General features: G+C 44.4%; 1 protein-coding gene across 1 annotated transcript in view; it reads left to right on the forward strand.

Moving 5' to 3' along the window:
• The window catches only part of LOC144683484 (MAP kinase-activated protein kinase 2), a 221,262-nt gene that overhangs the window by 192,940 nt on the left and 12,345 nt on the right, over positions 1-15,977 (forward strand). The window contains exon 6 of the mRNA XM_078546541.1: positions 6,088-6,163. Within this exon, the coding sequence (XP_078402667.1) occupies positions 6,088-6,163 (76 nt within the window). The remainder of the gene's footprint in view (positions 1-6,087; positions 6,164-15,977) is intronic.

Here is a 15,977-nt window from a genome sequence, read left to right on the forward strand (position 1 = left end):
CTCCCCACACGCCACAGGATGGGAATGACACTTGGCTGAGCTGTCCTGCCATGCCTTAACCTTAAACTTTTAAATCACTTCTTTACTTAAACCTTACTTACTTTTACCTCACTCTTGTACAATTAATTATAAACTGGCAATTAGTAGAAAGTAGAAATTCTTCACCCATACTCACAAATCAGCTCCCTCTCCTGTGCCTATAAATTCTTACTTTCCCTGTGCTTGTTTGGAAACTGACACTTCTGTAACCGCGCTGTTTTCAATCTCTTGACTGTCTCTCCACCTCCGCTGCTTTGTCCCCCCCCCGCCCCCGAGCCCCCGCTGCTTTGTTCCCCCCCCCGAGCCCCCGCTGCTTTGTCCCCCCGAGCCCCCGCTGCTTTGTCGTCCCCCCCCCCGAGCCCCCGCTGCTTTGTTCCCCCCACTGAGCTCCCGCTGCTTTGTTCCCCCCCCCCGAGCCCCCGCTGCTTTGTCCCCCCCCCCGAGCCCCCGCTGCTTTGTTCCCCCCCCCGAGCCCCCGCTGCTTTGTCCCCCCCACCCCGAGCCCCCACTGCTTTGTCCCCCCCCCACCCGAGCCCCCGCTGCTTTGTCCCCCCCACCGAGCCCCCTCTGCTTTGTCCCCTCACTGAGCCCCCGCTGCTTTGTCCCCCCCACCCCGAGCCCCCACTGCTTTGTCCCCTCACTGAGCCCCCGCTGCTTTGTCCCCTCACTGAGCCCCCGCTGCTTTGTCCAAGTAGAAAGTTATTTTATTGGCCCTACTTAATAAGCATTATGAATAGAATAAACCTTAAACAGTTACTAGATACCCACCCAACAGCTAGCTTCCTCTCCAACCAATCAAATTGCTTCTTTCCTGTGATGTCATGTTTTTTTCACTGTCCTTTCGAGCTCAGCGCGGGCCAGTTCCGAACAGCTGACAGGTGCACGCCTCCGACTGCTCTTCCTGAAGCTGAGTGATGTAGGCTGTGCTCCCCGGGCTGTATTTATCCTCTCCCCGCTCCCGCAGGTCCACCCCTCCGACTGCTCTTCCTGAAGCTGAGTGATGTAGGCTGTGCTCCCCGGGCTGTATTTATCCTCTCCCCGCTCCCGCAGGTCCACCCCTCCGACTGCTCTTCCTGAAGCTGAGTGATGTAGGCTGCGCTCCCCGGGCTGTATTTATCCTCTCCCCGCTCCCACAGGTCTGCCTCTCCGACTGCTCTTCCTGAAGCTGAGTGACGTAGGCTGCGCTCCCCAGGCTGTATTTATTCACTCCCCGCTCCCGCAGGTCCACCCCTCCGACTGCTCTTCCTGAAGCTGAGTGATGTAGGCTGTGCTCCCCGGGCTGTATTTATCCTCTCCCCGCTCCCACAGATCTGCCTCTCCGACTGCTCTTCCTGAAGCTGAATGATGTAGGCTGCGCTCCCCGGGCTATATTTATTCACTCCCTGCTCCCACAGGTCTGCCTCTCCTGCTGCTCTTCCCCAAGGTGAGTGATATTGCTGTTCCTACACTGTCACTGGGTCAAAATCTTGGAACTCCCTCCCTAATAGCACTGTGGGTGGACCTACACCACATAGACTGCAGTGGTTCAAGAAGGCAGTTCACCACCACCTCCTCAAGGACAATTAAGGATCGGGAATAAATGCTGACCTAGCCAGTGACGCCCACAACCCCATAAAATGAATTTTAAAAAATTCTCAGTTTAGTTAAACGTGGCCTAATTGTGGAGAAGTTGTTGGTGCTCCTTCTAACATGGGGCACCAGTCTTATGGAGAGCCGTGCATCAGAAGTTTGAGAGATTGAACCATAATCCTTGATTGGGGACTATTTCTTTGCTAGGAACAAGTGTGTTTTTGGGAGAGCTGGGGGGAACATTAGGGTTGCCAAACCTCTTGGTTTGTCTGCAAGCTTTCAGGAATGCAGAGTGAATCTTGAGCAACCTGGGGGGGTAAAGTGGAAGTTTTGTGCCTGTGGTTCACACCCGAGCTGTTTTCTTACCTACACATGGACACCCTCCCTAGGTCTCAAAACTGTGGGCAAAGTTAATTACAGGGGACTTGATCATCATTAGATAAGCATAATAACATTTTTAAACTGTAAGGAAATGTCATGTGATCAGATGTCATGTGACCAAACCTCTAGAAATGCGCCCTAGAAGAATTGGCGACCCTAAATGAAATAGGTTTGATGGACGCAGACTGTTTCCAGTGGTTCAGGGTTTAAGATTAAGGGAACAGGATTAAATGCAAGAGATTTCGAACAGAGGGCAGGAGAGGTTTCTTTACATAGACAGTCATAAGGATGTGGAATTCACTTGCAGGGTTAGTGGTGGGAGCAGAATTCATGTCAATGTTCAAGATTAGATTGAGGAAGTGGATGAAGGTAAAGGGATAAGGAAACAGGTGAAGAAATACGATTAGAAATAATTTTCACCCATTGAGGATAAATGCGGGCACTGACTGCTTGGGTAGAATGGTCTCTTACTGCATTGAAACTTCTAAATTTTTTGATGTATAGAAGCAGACTGTCAGAATACATATGCAATAATAATAACATGACACTCGCTTATTAAGCTGCTAACCATGCACTTAATGAGCTGAAAATCTGCTCAGCTAAAACTAATACATAATTTCTCAATGCGGTCTCCTCTACATTGGAGAGACCAAACGCAGACTGGGTGACCGCTTTGCGGAACACCTTCGGTCTGTCCGCAAGCATCACCCAGACCTCCCTGTCGCTTGCAATTTCAACACACCATCCTGCTCTCTTGCCCACATGTCTGTCCTTGGCCAACGCAAACTGGAGGAACGGCGCGTCATCTTCCGATTAGGCACTCTGCAACCTTCCGAACTTAACATTGAATTCAACAACTTCAGATCATGAACTCTCTCCTCCATCCCCACCCCCTTTCCAATCCCCCTTTTTTCTAATAATTTATATATTTTAAAAATATTTTTTTCTTTTCCCACCTATTTCTATTATTATTTTAAAATTTATTTCCATCCATTGTTTTATCTCCACCTTTTAGCCTATTTCTACCCCTACCCCTACCCCACCTCCACTAGAGCCATGTGTCACTTGCTCGTCCTGCTTTCTACCCTTAATGTCACCATTAGCACATCCTTTAGCTAAGATCACCACCGTCTACACACCTTTGTCCTTTTATCTATGACATCTTTGGCAATCTCTTCTTCGCCTCCACCTATCACTGGCCCTCTATCCAGCTCCACCTGTCCCACCCCCCTCAAACAGCTTATATTTCACCACATTTGTATATTTCTTTAGTTCTGATGAAGAGTCATTCGGACTCAAAACGTTAACTGTGTTCCTCTCCACAGATGCTGTTAGACCTGCTGATTTTTTCCAGCTATTTTTGTTTTTGTTTCAAGATTTCCAGCATCCGCAGTATTTTGCTTTTACTTTTGCTTTTAATACATAATATTGTAATACATGAAATGGTGGATTTAAACTCCAAGATTGTTAATACCTGGTATTAGGATTGACTTGGCACAAGAACTGTGGTCATTTTACCTTGCAGCAAGAGGCTGACCGTAGACTAACGCTGAAAGACTGAATGCTCAGATATGCATATGAAAGGGTAGGAGTTACTGCTTAGAACTGATCAGTGCTCAAGCATTTTTGTAAAAGTAGGCCTTGCAAGACACGAGAAAAAGTAATTTTAGCATATAGCTCATTGGAAAGGAGCTTAGTGTTTGTTCTCTAGCCTGAGAGACAAATCTGTCAATTTCCTGAGTAGACCCTGCCACATAAGAGCACAAAGATAGGAAAGTCTTTAGGTGAAGTACAGACCTCAGATACATAGAATAGAATTGCAGCATAGAAAAAGGCTGTTCAGTCCAACTAGTCTGTGCTGGCGTTTATACTCCACACGAGTCTCCACTCAGTCCAGCTGTGTCATCTCAGTCTTTCAGGATATGGTCCATTTCCCTTTCCCTCTTGTACATGTCTAGTTTCCTTTGGAAAACATCTAAGCTACTTACCTGTGGTAGCAGACCCACATTCGATCCATTGTCTGAGGAAAGATATTTCTTCTTGTTACCCAATTAGATTTATTAGTGACCGTCTTCTATTTCTGGCTCCTAGTTTTGCATTCTCCCACAAATGGATACATTGGGCCAGATTTTTGTCTCGTCACTGAGGTGGGAATCGGCTCACAAAATGCCGCACATAGTCTCCTTCCTGCAGGAAAAGCAGTTTTTCTCTACCTTCCAGATGTATGCCATTTTTGCACAGCCTTTTTGCAGGTTAGAAGCTGCAATAGTGCCCAACTTGCGTTTCCTTGTCCTCACCTGACAATCGGGCTATTGTCTCCACTTCTATGCTTTCCAGTCCATTAAGAATTTTAAAGATCTCCATCCGATCTCCTCTGAGTATTAGGTCTTTAAAGAAAAAAGCCCCAATCTGTTTAGTCCTTCCTGACAGCTGTAATTTCTCAGCTCTGCATCTGTCCTAATTTTTATTTGGGCTTTCTCCAGTGCTTCTATGCTCTTTTAATTGTACTGAGACCAGAGCTGTACTCTGGTAAATAATAAAGACTTGTATTTATACAGCACTTTTATAGGATGTCCCAAAATGCCTTACAGCCAATGAAATACTTTTGAAATGTGGTCATTTTTGTAATATAAGAAATGTGGCACTCAATTTGTGCACAACATGCTCCTACAAACAGAAATGTTAATAAGAGCAGACAATCTGTTTTTGTGATATTGATTGAGGGATAAATATTGCCCAGAACACTGGGGATAACTCCCCTGCTCCTCTTTGACATGATGCCATGGCATCTTTCCCATCCATCTGAGAAGACAGACAGAGCCTTAGTTGGATGTCTCCTGCCAAAGTGCAACTTGATTGGGGTTTTACATAGTTTAATATAATTTCACTACTTTTGAATTCTATGCCCCTAGAAATAAGTCCCCTGGACTTCTGAAGTGTTCCATAAAACCCGATGACCGATACAAACTTTTGATTGACTGCATCTCACAATTTTGCTTACGCAGCCTCAAGCATCAGAAAATGTCTTGAATTGTCCAATGTTGTGGTGTAGAACAGCTATGTCCAACCGACGAGCAGTTTTTAATCTAATCCATTTTTCTTCATCCTGTCGTGACCTATATCTTCCCAGTAATGCTTGATACAGCATTCAAGATCATTTGCTGTGCTATTCAATGAGAGTGGCCACTGAGTCAATAATGCAGTTGGGAAAGTGATACTGTGGTAGTTTCTCTTAACTAGTTTTGTGTCACAGGATATATTTTTGGAAATTAGCTTGTTATGCAATAACTGCAAATACAAGACCCTGAGTGGAAAAGCATTTCTGCAGAGGAAATTGGTTATTTTAGTCTGTCTTTCTGGCTTCAGAGAAATGAGGGTGGGTCAGTTATGGGTGTATTTGTCTCAAAGATTCTGTAGTTCACACAGGCGAGGCAGGGGACTCATTTGACTAACCAACCACCCAATCACCCAACTGTCATCAATTTCTTTGCTGAGGGATTCGATGGGGAAATATTGAGCCGGAGGCTTTAGTTTTTGCCCTGCGGTTAACCCTAGGCCACATTCAGTACCAACTGTTTAATTTCAAGGAGGGGATGATCTACCTTTTTTTTAATCTTACCATAATGGTGCACCGAGTTGACTATAGGTAGAGTGTTTTGAGGAAATGTAGCTTCCTTGAAACTTTGACATGCTGCTAGCAATCAGCTGCGTGCGCGATTCAATTTTTCCCCAGGTGGTTATAGATGAAACCCCTAAGTGTGCCCCTTTACATTGATAGGGTTCATGCCACCAACCTGAGTGCGCATTGAAGTTTATGACACGTGGACTTCAAACCTGGAATAAGCTGGGTGTTATCATTATTATACCAGCGTTCAAGATTAGATCAGATAAGTGGAGCAAAGCAAGGGGATTGAAGGGATGTGGGAACCGGGTGGGTAGAACAATTTGCTTGTATGGGGAGCAAATGCAAGCAGATTGGCCAAATGATCTGTTTCCATGTTGTAACTTGTATGTATTATAGCATCTGATCTTCCACAGTCACTTATCCAACAATGATGTGTCAATAACACTATCTTCTGTTTTCTCTTCATCTTACAGCTCCTGAAGTTCTTGGGCCTGAAAAGTATGACAAATCTTGTGATATGTGGTCCTTGGGTGTAATAATGTACATACTGTAAGTTTTAGTTGTACTGTGTTCATGTATGCATTAGGTAACAAAAATGAAAAGCTGTGCCTGGAAAAGGCAAACGAGGGGAACCTTTCCAGTATAACATACCTCCTCTAAGCAGTGATTGATTGGAACTTGCGCTGTGTGGTATTATCATCTGACTGCTTCATGTTTTCTTATCAAATTCCTTTGAAACTTTTGGAAGCTGTTAAAGCCTCTTCCTGTAACGCAGTCTTCAAACCATCAGCATCAAGGGAACAGCCATTGTGAACACCTCTCTGCTACCACCAGGACTGCCCTTGTTAGGGCAAGCTGCCGATTTAACAACAAAAATAGCAACTTGTATTTAATGCCTTTAACGTAATAGAATGTCCCAAGGTGCTTCACAGGAGTGTTATAAAACAAAATATTTCAGAGCCACATAGAGATATTAACTCAGGTGACCAAAAGCTTAGTCAAACAGGTAGGTTTAGGAGTATCTTAAAGGAGGAAAGTGAGGCAAAGAGGGTATTCCAGGGCTTGCAGCCTAGACAACTGAAGGTGCGGCCTCCAATGAGGGGGGGGCGATTAAAATCAAGGATGCACAGAGGCCAGAACTAGAGGAGCGCAGATATCTCTGAGGGCTGTGGGGCTGGAGGAGATTACAGAGATGGGGGGGGTACAAGGCCATGGAGGGATTTGAAAACAAGGGTGAGAATTTTAAAAATCAAGATGCTGCTTGGCGTAGAGCCACTATTGGTCAGTGAACACGGGTGATAGTAGGTGCATGAGACCGAACCTGGAGTATTGTGTACAGTTTTTGGTCTCCTTATCTAAAGTAGGATATACTTGACATAGAGGGAGTGCATCGCAGGTTCACCAGACTAATCTCTGGAATGGCAGGATTGTCTTATGAGGAGAGATTGAGGAAACTGGGCCTGTTTTCTCTAGAGTTTCGAAGAATGAGAGGTGATCTCATTGAAACTTACTAAGTTCTCACAGGGCGTGAAAGGGTGGATGTGGATTGGATGTTTCCCCTGGCTGGTGAGTCTAGAACCAGGGAACACAGTCTCAGAATAAGGGGTAGGCCATTTAAGACTGAGATGAGGAGGAATTTCTTCACTCGGGATGGTGAATCTTTGAAATTCTCTACCCCAGAGGGCTATGGAAGCTCAACCATTGAGCATGTTTAAAACCGATATTGATATATTTCTCAATACTAATGACATCAAGGGATATGGGGATAGTGGTTGGGGGGGGGTGGGGAGGCGTACAGGTAGATGATCAGCCATGACCTGTTCGAATGGCGGAACAGGCTTGATGACCGAATGGCCTACTCCTCCTATGTTCCTATCTTTATCATCTGCAAATTTAGGAACCATACATTTGGCCCCTTCATCCAAGTCATTTATATAAGTTACAGATAGTTGAGGCCCCAACGCTGATCCTTGTGGCACTCCACTGTTTACTGCTTGCACAAGGGTGATAAGAGAACAGGAAATCCTGTGACTTAAGACACAGATAACAGAGCTTTTGATGACCTCAAATTTAGGGAAGCTAGAATGAGGAAGACAAGCCAGGAGTGCATTGAAATAGTCTCGTTTTGAGGTAACAAGAACATGAATGAGGGTTTCAGCAGTGGAAGAGCTCAGACAGGGACAAAGTTTGAGCAATGTTATGCCAGAAGAAATAGGCGGTCTTACTGATGGCATGAATGAGGTTGGAAGCTCTGGGTCTGCAAACAGACTGACTTAATCACAGACATACGAACATACAGTAGGCCATTCGGTCCCATGAGCCTGCTCTGTCATTTGATAAGATCATGGCTGATCTGATTGTGGCCTTGTTATGGCAGGTGGATGGTAAATGCCAAGCGGCTCAAATCCCAGGGGGAAACTTGAAACAGCTACCACAACTATTTGCTATTTGTATTTATTTCAAGATGCAGGGCTTTGAATTCAGTAAAAAGGCCACCGAGGCTTAGAGGTTTCTTACAAAACTAAATGAAATCTTTATTAATAATAAGAAAAAGATTTTAATGCACATACATAGATTTACAAATTACTATTATGATAGCTCCTAGCCCCCTGGTTAATCTAATTCCCAGTTACACCTCTGTTAAGGCAGCAGTAAAGCACGGAATTAAACAGACCCAGGCAAAGCATGCACACCGGACAGTCGAATTCAAAGTGAGTATTTCCTTAGCTTCGCTTCCTTGTAGACAGCAACTTGAGGCTTTTCACACTTGTGTTAGATCTTAAAAATGCCTTCCCTTGCACACAGCTTTCTCTTCTTTATACATATTTTCCCCTTTGAATGCAAATTCCCATTGTTTCACTATGTCTTTGGACTCTACCTCTCTAACAATAAAAATCTATCATAGTACCAATTTTACCAGTAATCTTTGAGAATAATAAACACACTGTTTCTTAACTTCTTCTGGCTAGGTGAAATATTTCGCCCCCTCTTTTGAATTCAAGCTGCTCTGGTTTATTTAAAAATGCATATGTTCCCTTTACACCTCACATTCTAAAACTTCACCCATGTTTACCTATTTAGTATTTCAAACCGAGCTTCTCCTCTTACATCGAAGCCTTCAGACCAAATGTCTCTGATTCAATTAAGTTCCACACATACAGACACACACACATACTTAGACACAGACCCCACTATTGCTCTGCTTCACAGTAAATTCCAAATAACATTATGAAAATTATATCTTTCTGACAGGCCTCAATTCTACTTTCCTGTCTACTTCCTTTACCCTTTGACTCCCTTGTCAATCAAGTATCTGTCTAACTCGAGCCTTAAAAATATTCAATGACTTTGCCTCCACTGCTTTCTGGGAAAGAGAATTCCACAGACCAATGACCCTCAGAGAAAAGATTTCTCCTCGTGCTCATTTTAAATGGGATTCCTGTTATTTTTAAACTGCTCTCTAATTCTAGTCTTCCCCCCCCCACAAGGAGAAACATCCTCTCAGCACCTACCCTGTCAATTCTCTTCAGGATCTTATATGTTTCAATAAGATCACCTCTCATTCTGCTAAACTCCAATGGATACAGGCCCAACCTGTCCAACCTTTTCTCATAAGATAATCTCCTCATCCCAGGAATCAGTTGAGCGAAATTTCTCTGAGCTGCTTCTAACGCTGTTATATCCTTTCTTAAGTAAGGAGATCAAAACTGCGCGGACTACTCCAGATGTGGTCTCACCATCACCCTATACAACTGGAGCAAAACTTTCCTACTTTTATATTTGATTCCTCTTGCAACAAGCAACATCATTCCATTAGCCTTCCTAATCACTTGCTGTACCTGCATGCTAACTTTTAGTAATTCATTTACTGGGACACCCAGATCTCCCTGTACTGCTGGGTTTTGCAATTTTTTGTCATTTAAATAATATTCTGCTTTTCTATTCCTCCTGCCAAAGTGGACAAGTTCACATTTTCCCACATTATATTCCATCTGCCAATTTTTTGCCCACTCACTTAACCTTTCTATATTCCTTTGTAAACTCTTTGTCCTCCTCATAATTTACTTTACAACACGTCTGCTATCTCTGCAGCCACTTCTTTTATGACTCTAAGATGAAGTCCATTAGGTCCTGGTGACTTGTCAACCTATAATAGTTTTGTCAGTGCACTTTCCCTGGTGATTGTAATTTTTTTAAGTTCCTCCCTTTCATCTCTTGATTTGCAAGTATTTCTGGGATATTATTTGTGTCTTCTACAGTGAAAATATCTGTTCAAGGATTCCGCCATTTCCTTATTTCTCATTGAGTTCTCCAGACACATTCTCTAGAGGACCCACACTCACTTAAGTTACTCTTATCCTTTTTAAATAGTCTTAGGGAAAAACTTTCCCCCCCATTTGGGGGGGCGGGGGGGGGCAGCAGAAGGACGGGCACGCCTCCAATCGGTGCCCCCAATTGGGGGCACGCCGCCATTTTACGTGGGCAGGCCAATTAAGGCCTGCCCAGCGTGACGTCCACCAGGATGCGCTCCCTGTGCGGGCGGGGAGGGGATTCCTTCAGCCGGGAGTGCGCTCTTTCGCGCATGTGCGTGAAAGAGCGCACTGGTCTCCCTGAGGCTAGGTGCTGCCTCAGGGAGATCGGCTTCAAATTAAAAATTGTGATATGAATGATAGAAAAATTTCCCTGACATGTCCCCTCATGTGGAACTGTCACATGAGTTGGGACATGTCTATAACTTATATTGAAACCTTTATTAAAAATTAAAATACCTTCATGAAACCTCATCCCGCCCATGGATGAGGTTTCATGCTTTTTCTGAAGGCCGCCAGGGCTCCTAGCCTGCCCGCCAACCTTACGATTGGACGGGCAGGTCCATTAATGATTTTAATTAGTTTCTCAATGGCCTCAATAGGCCATTGACAGGTCGGCGGGCGCGCAGCTGACTCAGCTGCACCCCTGCTGACCTGAAAATGGAAATGACGCGGGGTGACATCGGAAGTTCCAACCGACGTCATCCCACGCCATTTTACGTGTCGGCGAGAGGGCCCTGCCCCCGCCCGCTCTCGCCGACGGGAAAATTCTTCCCATACAAATTTTTGCCATTTGTTTTTATGTTTCTAGCCAGCGTTCCTTCTTTGCTGCTTTTTCAATTCTGCCCAATCTTCTGACCTACCACAAATCTTTGTCAAATTGTACAGTTTTGCTTTCAATTAGATACTACCTTTAACTTCTTTAGTTAGCCACAGATGGTGCATTTGTTTGCTGGAGTCTTTCTTTCTCAATGGAATGTATCTTTGCTGAAAGTTATGAAAAATCTCCTTAAATGCCTGCCACTGCAATTCTACTGACCTACCCCATTACCTATTTTTCCAGTTCACCTTAGCCAGCTCCATCTTCATGCTGTTGTTATTCTCTTTAGTTATGTTTAAAAGGCTAGTTTTAGACCCACTCTTCTCTTCCTCGGACCGAATGCGAAATTCAAGCATGTTGTGTTCATTGCTACCTAGAGGCTACCTTACTATGAGGCCATTAATTAATCTTGCCTCATTGCACACTGCCCAAAGTCTTGAATAGCCTGCTGTCTGGTTGGCTCTAGAACGTAGTGCTCCAAGAAATTGTCCTGAAAACTCTATGAACTCATCTTCCAGGCTACCTTTGCTGATCTGGTTCGTTCAAACTTTATGTAGATTAAAATCACCCATGATAGACTGGATGCAGGGATGATGTTTCCTCTGGCTGGGGTGTCGAGAACAGAGGCCACAGTCTCAGGATACGGGGTAGGTCATTTAGGACTGAGACGAGGAGAAACTTCTTCACCCAGAGAGTGGAATTCGCTACCACAGAAAGCTATGGAGGCCAAGTCACTGAATATATTTATGAAGGAAATATATCTCTAGACTCTAAAGGCATCAAGGGGTATGGGGAGAGAGCGGGAGTGTGGCGTTGAGATAGACGATCAGCCATGATCATGTTGAATGGTGGAGCAGGCGCAAGAAGCTGAATAACCTATTCCTGCTCCTCATTTCTATGTTTCTATTGCAGTGCCTTTCTTAGAAGCCCCCATTATTTTTTCCTGTATGTTCTGTCCTACAGCATTGTTACTGTTAGGAGGCCTAAACTGCTCCCTCAATTGACTTCTCCCCTTTGCTATCTCTTATCTCTACCCAAACTGATTCTACACCTTGATCTCTAGGGCCAAGGTCATCTCTCACTATTGTACTAATGTCATCCTAATTAACAGAGCAAACCCAACAGCCTTTCTGAGCTTCCTATCCTTCTGAAACGTCAAATACTCTTGAATATTCAGGGCCCAGCCTTGGTCACCTTGCAACCATGTCACTGTAATGGCTAGCAGGGCATACATATTTATTTCTATTTGAGCTCACAATTCCTGTTTTGCTATGAATGCTATGGACATTCCAATACAAAGCCTATAGTTCTGCATTTTACTATTTTTACAAACTATGGCCTCATCTGCTGTTGCATTCTTAAGTTTGTACAGTTTGTCCCTTCCTGCCATGTTCTGTCATTACCTTTACTGATAACTTGCTCTGTTGCCTTGTCCTTTTCTTTCACTTTACCACATCTTCCCTCACATGCTCCCTTTGCCCCACTAATTAGTTTAAAGCCTTCTCCACTGCCCTAGTTATACAACTCACCAGAACACTCATCCCAGCATGGTTCAGGTGAAGACTGTTCCAACAGTACAGCTGCCACTTTCCCCATTACTGATGCCAGTGTCTCATGAATTGAAACCCATTTCTCCCACACCAAGCTTTGAGCCACACATTCAACTCCATAATCTGATTTACCCTATGCCATTTGCTTGTGGCTCAGGTAGTAATCCAGACATTATTACCTTTTGAGGTTCTGCTTTTAAATTTAGGCCCTAGCTGCTCATGCTCCCTATGTAGAACCTCTTTCCTAGACCTACCTCTGTTGTTGGTACCTACGTGGACCACGACAAATAGATCCTCCCCCTCCCAATGCATGTTCCTTTCTAGCCCTGGTAGCTAGTGTTGTGGTGCCTTGTCAGAGTCGACCACAGGAGGCTCAGATACAGCTTAACATTCATTTTATTCAAGCGAATGCAAGGAGAGTCTGCTGTAGACTAGCTAAAGCAGAACTCTACCGATTACAGGAAAACCATCTTTTTTATACACAGTTAGTTACGTACACATTGTGTTATTCAAATTCCAATCTTGTCAGTGCATAATCGCATAATAAGCAGGTGTCCCCAGTCCCAGATATGTATCTTACTCTTACCCAAGCAGGGCCTCTTTATCTTGTTCTAGCCTTATACTGTTTGTCTTTACCGTATCTGTTTATCTTCATTCACCCTCTCCCCCCACTCCCACCCCCCACCGCTTCTGTCTCCTATCTAGTTAATCCCTTGTGATCCCCAAGGTCTTTCTGGAGAGTTCTGCTAATATCGGCTCTTATGGTATACAAGGTTTGCCTGGAGAATTCTGCTGACCTTTGGCTTTTACTAATAGAAGTCCCTGTTTAACTCTTACACTAGGGAACTGAGTTTGGAGCTCACACTCGCTCTCATCCTATTGCCCTCATACACACACCTCAGTCAGCTTGACAAATGTTGCCCTTCCCTCCTCTCCACACTGTGTACGCTTGCAGCTCTCTGCTTTCTCTCTCTGCCTCTCACCAAGTTTTCGGCCCTCTCTCTCGCAGAGACCTGGAGTGGGGGGGGTGGGGGGGTGGTGGTTGGGGTGGAGGGTGCTAGCCCTCCAATGTCAGACAACTTGTTGCTCACTGGCAATGTATGTTGCGTGGGAAGGAAAGTTTGTTTTAGGAAAGTGCAGGTATCAGCAGCAACTCTGCCGTGAGAGCCTGAGCCTCCTGATGCACTGGTGCTCAGACATGTTGAGAGAACTGATCCTCTGCCTGTAGACCCCATGTTGGGGGCTTCGTCCCCTGCCGGCTGGATCTTGGTTTCCATCCCCTCTGTCCTGTGGAAGGATATACGGCTGCGGAGATGGCAACTGGAGATGCCACTGTTGCTGGTGTTACTCCTCCTACTGCTGGAGCTGTTGGCAATGGTCCTGCTTCTGCCTTTGCCCCCTCATCAGGGGTGCAGGGTGGAGCTGCAGAAGCTACTCTCATGCTGTGGTAAAGGCCGGCAGCAGGAAAGTGCAGCTAAAGATGAGTGAGGTGCTGGACAGGTGAAAAACCTTCCAAGAACTTCGCAATCAAACGCCAAGCAGTGCTAGCACTCCCTGAAGAAACATTGTGGGCAGCAAGCCTCTCACCTGGCCATGGCTGGAACTTTTCAGTGAAACTGATCAAAGCCCTCGCTGCTTGTCAGTTTCACTGAAGACGCTCTCCCCACTGTGCACTCATCTGGGTGACTCTGGTGAGTTGATAACAGGTTGGGAAGCAGGCACACTTGCTGTTAAATGCGGAATTGAAGGTTAAAACAGTTTCGAATTGGCTTTTTAAGAACCTTTAATTACTTACCCTGACAAATCCAAAGGGGTTCCCCACTCACCTTTAATCCTGTCCTGGTGAAACCCTGAAGAGGGTGGGATAATGTCACTTTCAAGGGATTCAACCCCCTGTCCTCACCCATAGTCTCCTGCCCTTTGCAGTTCAAGTTCAGACCATTGTCTTTTTACCATTAATTTGGAATTTCCTGTTCAACAGGGAGCTTCTCAGTTGTTGCTGATTCCTGGATCATTATAAGTGGCTCCACTGCAAAATTCACATATTTGATGCGCTTTCACTTCTTTGATACAAACCTGTGGAGGTGTCTAGAGTTGGGAAGATTAACTGTTAAGCAGGACCTAACCTTTCTGGGATTAATTGCCTTCTGATCAGCATCCAGTACAGGAAAGGATGCTGCTAACATGATTTTCAGTGGAGCTGCTTACTGACCTCAGTTGAGTAGCATCTTGCAGAGAGGAAAAACCAACAAAAATAAAGATGCAACAAATACAGATTCCTGCTACACCCAGCTTTGTTTGTGATTTTGGCTGCGTTATACCCTTCTTAAATGTCTTTTTTCATCTGAAAATTCCAACGCTGGTAAGGCTGCTGCTGCAAAAGCCTTTCCTGTTTTGTTAAACTACTGTTGACTCGATGTCATGAACTTCCTTTATAAGGTTATATTTATTTGTTCTGAAAGTGTACTGACCTGCGTTTTGGTTCTTCTATTCAACCGTATTGCCACATAAAAGCAAAAGAGCGTTAACGCTGAGTTATGCCTTTTAATTGAAGAGACAAAAGACGTGCCATTAAAAGACCATCAAAAGTTAGTCTGGCCACCTAATGCATATATAATCTCAATAATTTACAGTCGAATTTGCATCAAGAAATTACATTTTTAATGTTATCTATCTGTTGATACTCCACCTGGTACAGGGTGCCATTGTTTTTTTTTCTCTGACTGACTAGTTAGAGGTTTTGATTTTGCACTTTAGGCTGATAAGTTCACAGTTGTATCAAAACTTGACAGATAAGATACATTGAATAAAGATGGCAACCGCAACACTATTACCATAGAAACTGGATTACAGGCTCATCTACCTGCACAACTCTTAAGTCGTATCCTTCTGCCTTACTTCAGCAGAACGCTGCCAGTTAATCTTCCTTTCATACAGCTATGCTTATTAAATTCTCACGCCTGAAGTTTATCCAATGATTGTCTGAAATGCACTCTGTTGTTTGTCTACGTTTGTCGAAACAGAAAGCTGTCAAGATGATACACGTTGAGCATTTTGTACAGGTGATGGAAAAATGACGGAAAAAGTGTTTCTAATACCAAACCATCTTGACAGCTTAAAACAAAAACAGAAACAGAAATACCTGGAAAAACTCAGCAGGTCTGGCAGCATCGGCGGAGAAGAGCACAGTTGACGTTTCGAGTCCTCATGACCCTTCAACAGAACTAAGTAAAAATAGGAAAGGGGTGAAATATAAGCTGGTTTAAGGGGTGGGGGGGGCGGGGTTTTGTTGGGACAAGCAGCCAGTGATAGGTGGAGATGATACTCCACCTAGTACAGGGTGCCATTGTTTTTTTCTCTGACTAGTTTGAGGTTTTGATTTTGCACCTTAGGCTGATAAGTTCACAGTTGGTTGCCATCTTTATTCAATATATCTTATCTGTCAAGTTTTGATACAACTGTGAACTTATCATAAGGTGCAAAATCAAAACCTCAAACTAGTCAGTCAGGGAAAAAAACAATGGCACCCTGTACCAGGTGGAGTATCATCTCCACCTATCACTGGCTGCTTGTCCCAACAAAACCACCCCCCGCCTAAACCAGCTTATATTTCACCCCTTTCCTATTTTTACTTAGTTTTTTTGAAGGGTCACGAGGACTCGAAACGTCAACTGTGCTCTTCT

Source organism: Cetorhinus maximus, chromosome 8, assembly GCF_964194155.1.
Source record: "Cetorhinus maximus chromosome 8, sCetMax3.hap1.1, whole genome shotgun sequence".
Lineage (NCBI taxonomy): Eukaryota > Metazoa > Chordata > Chondrichthyes > Lamniformes > Cetorhinidae > Cetorhinus > Cetorhinus maximus.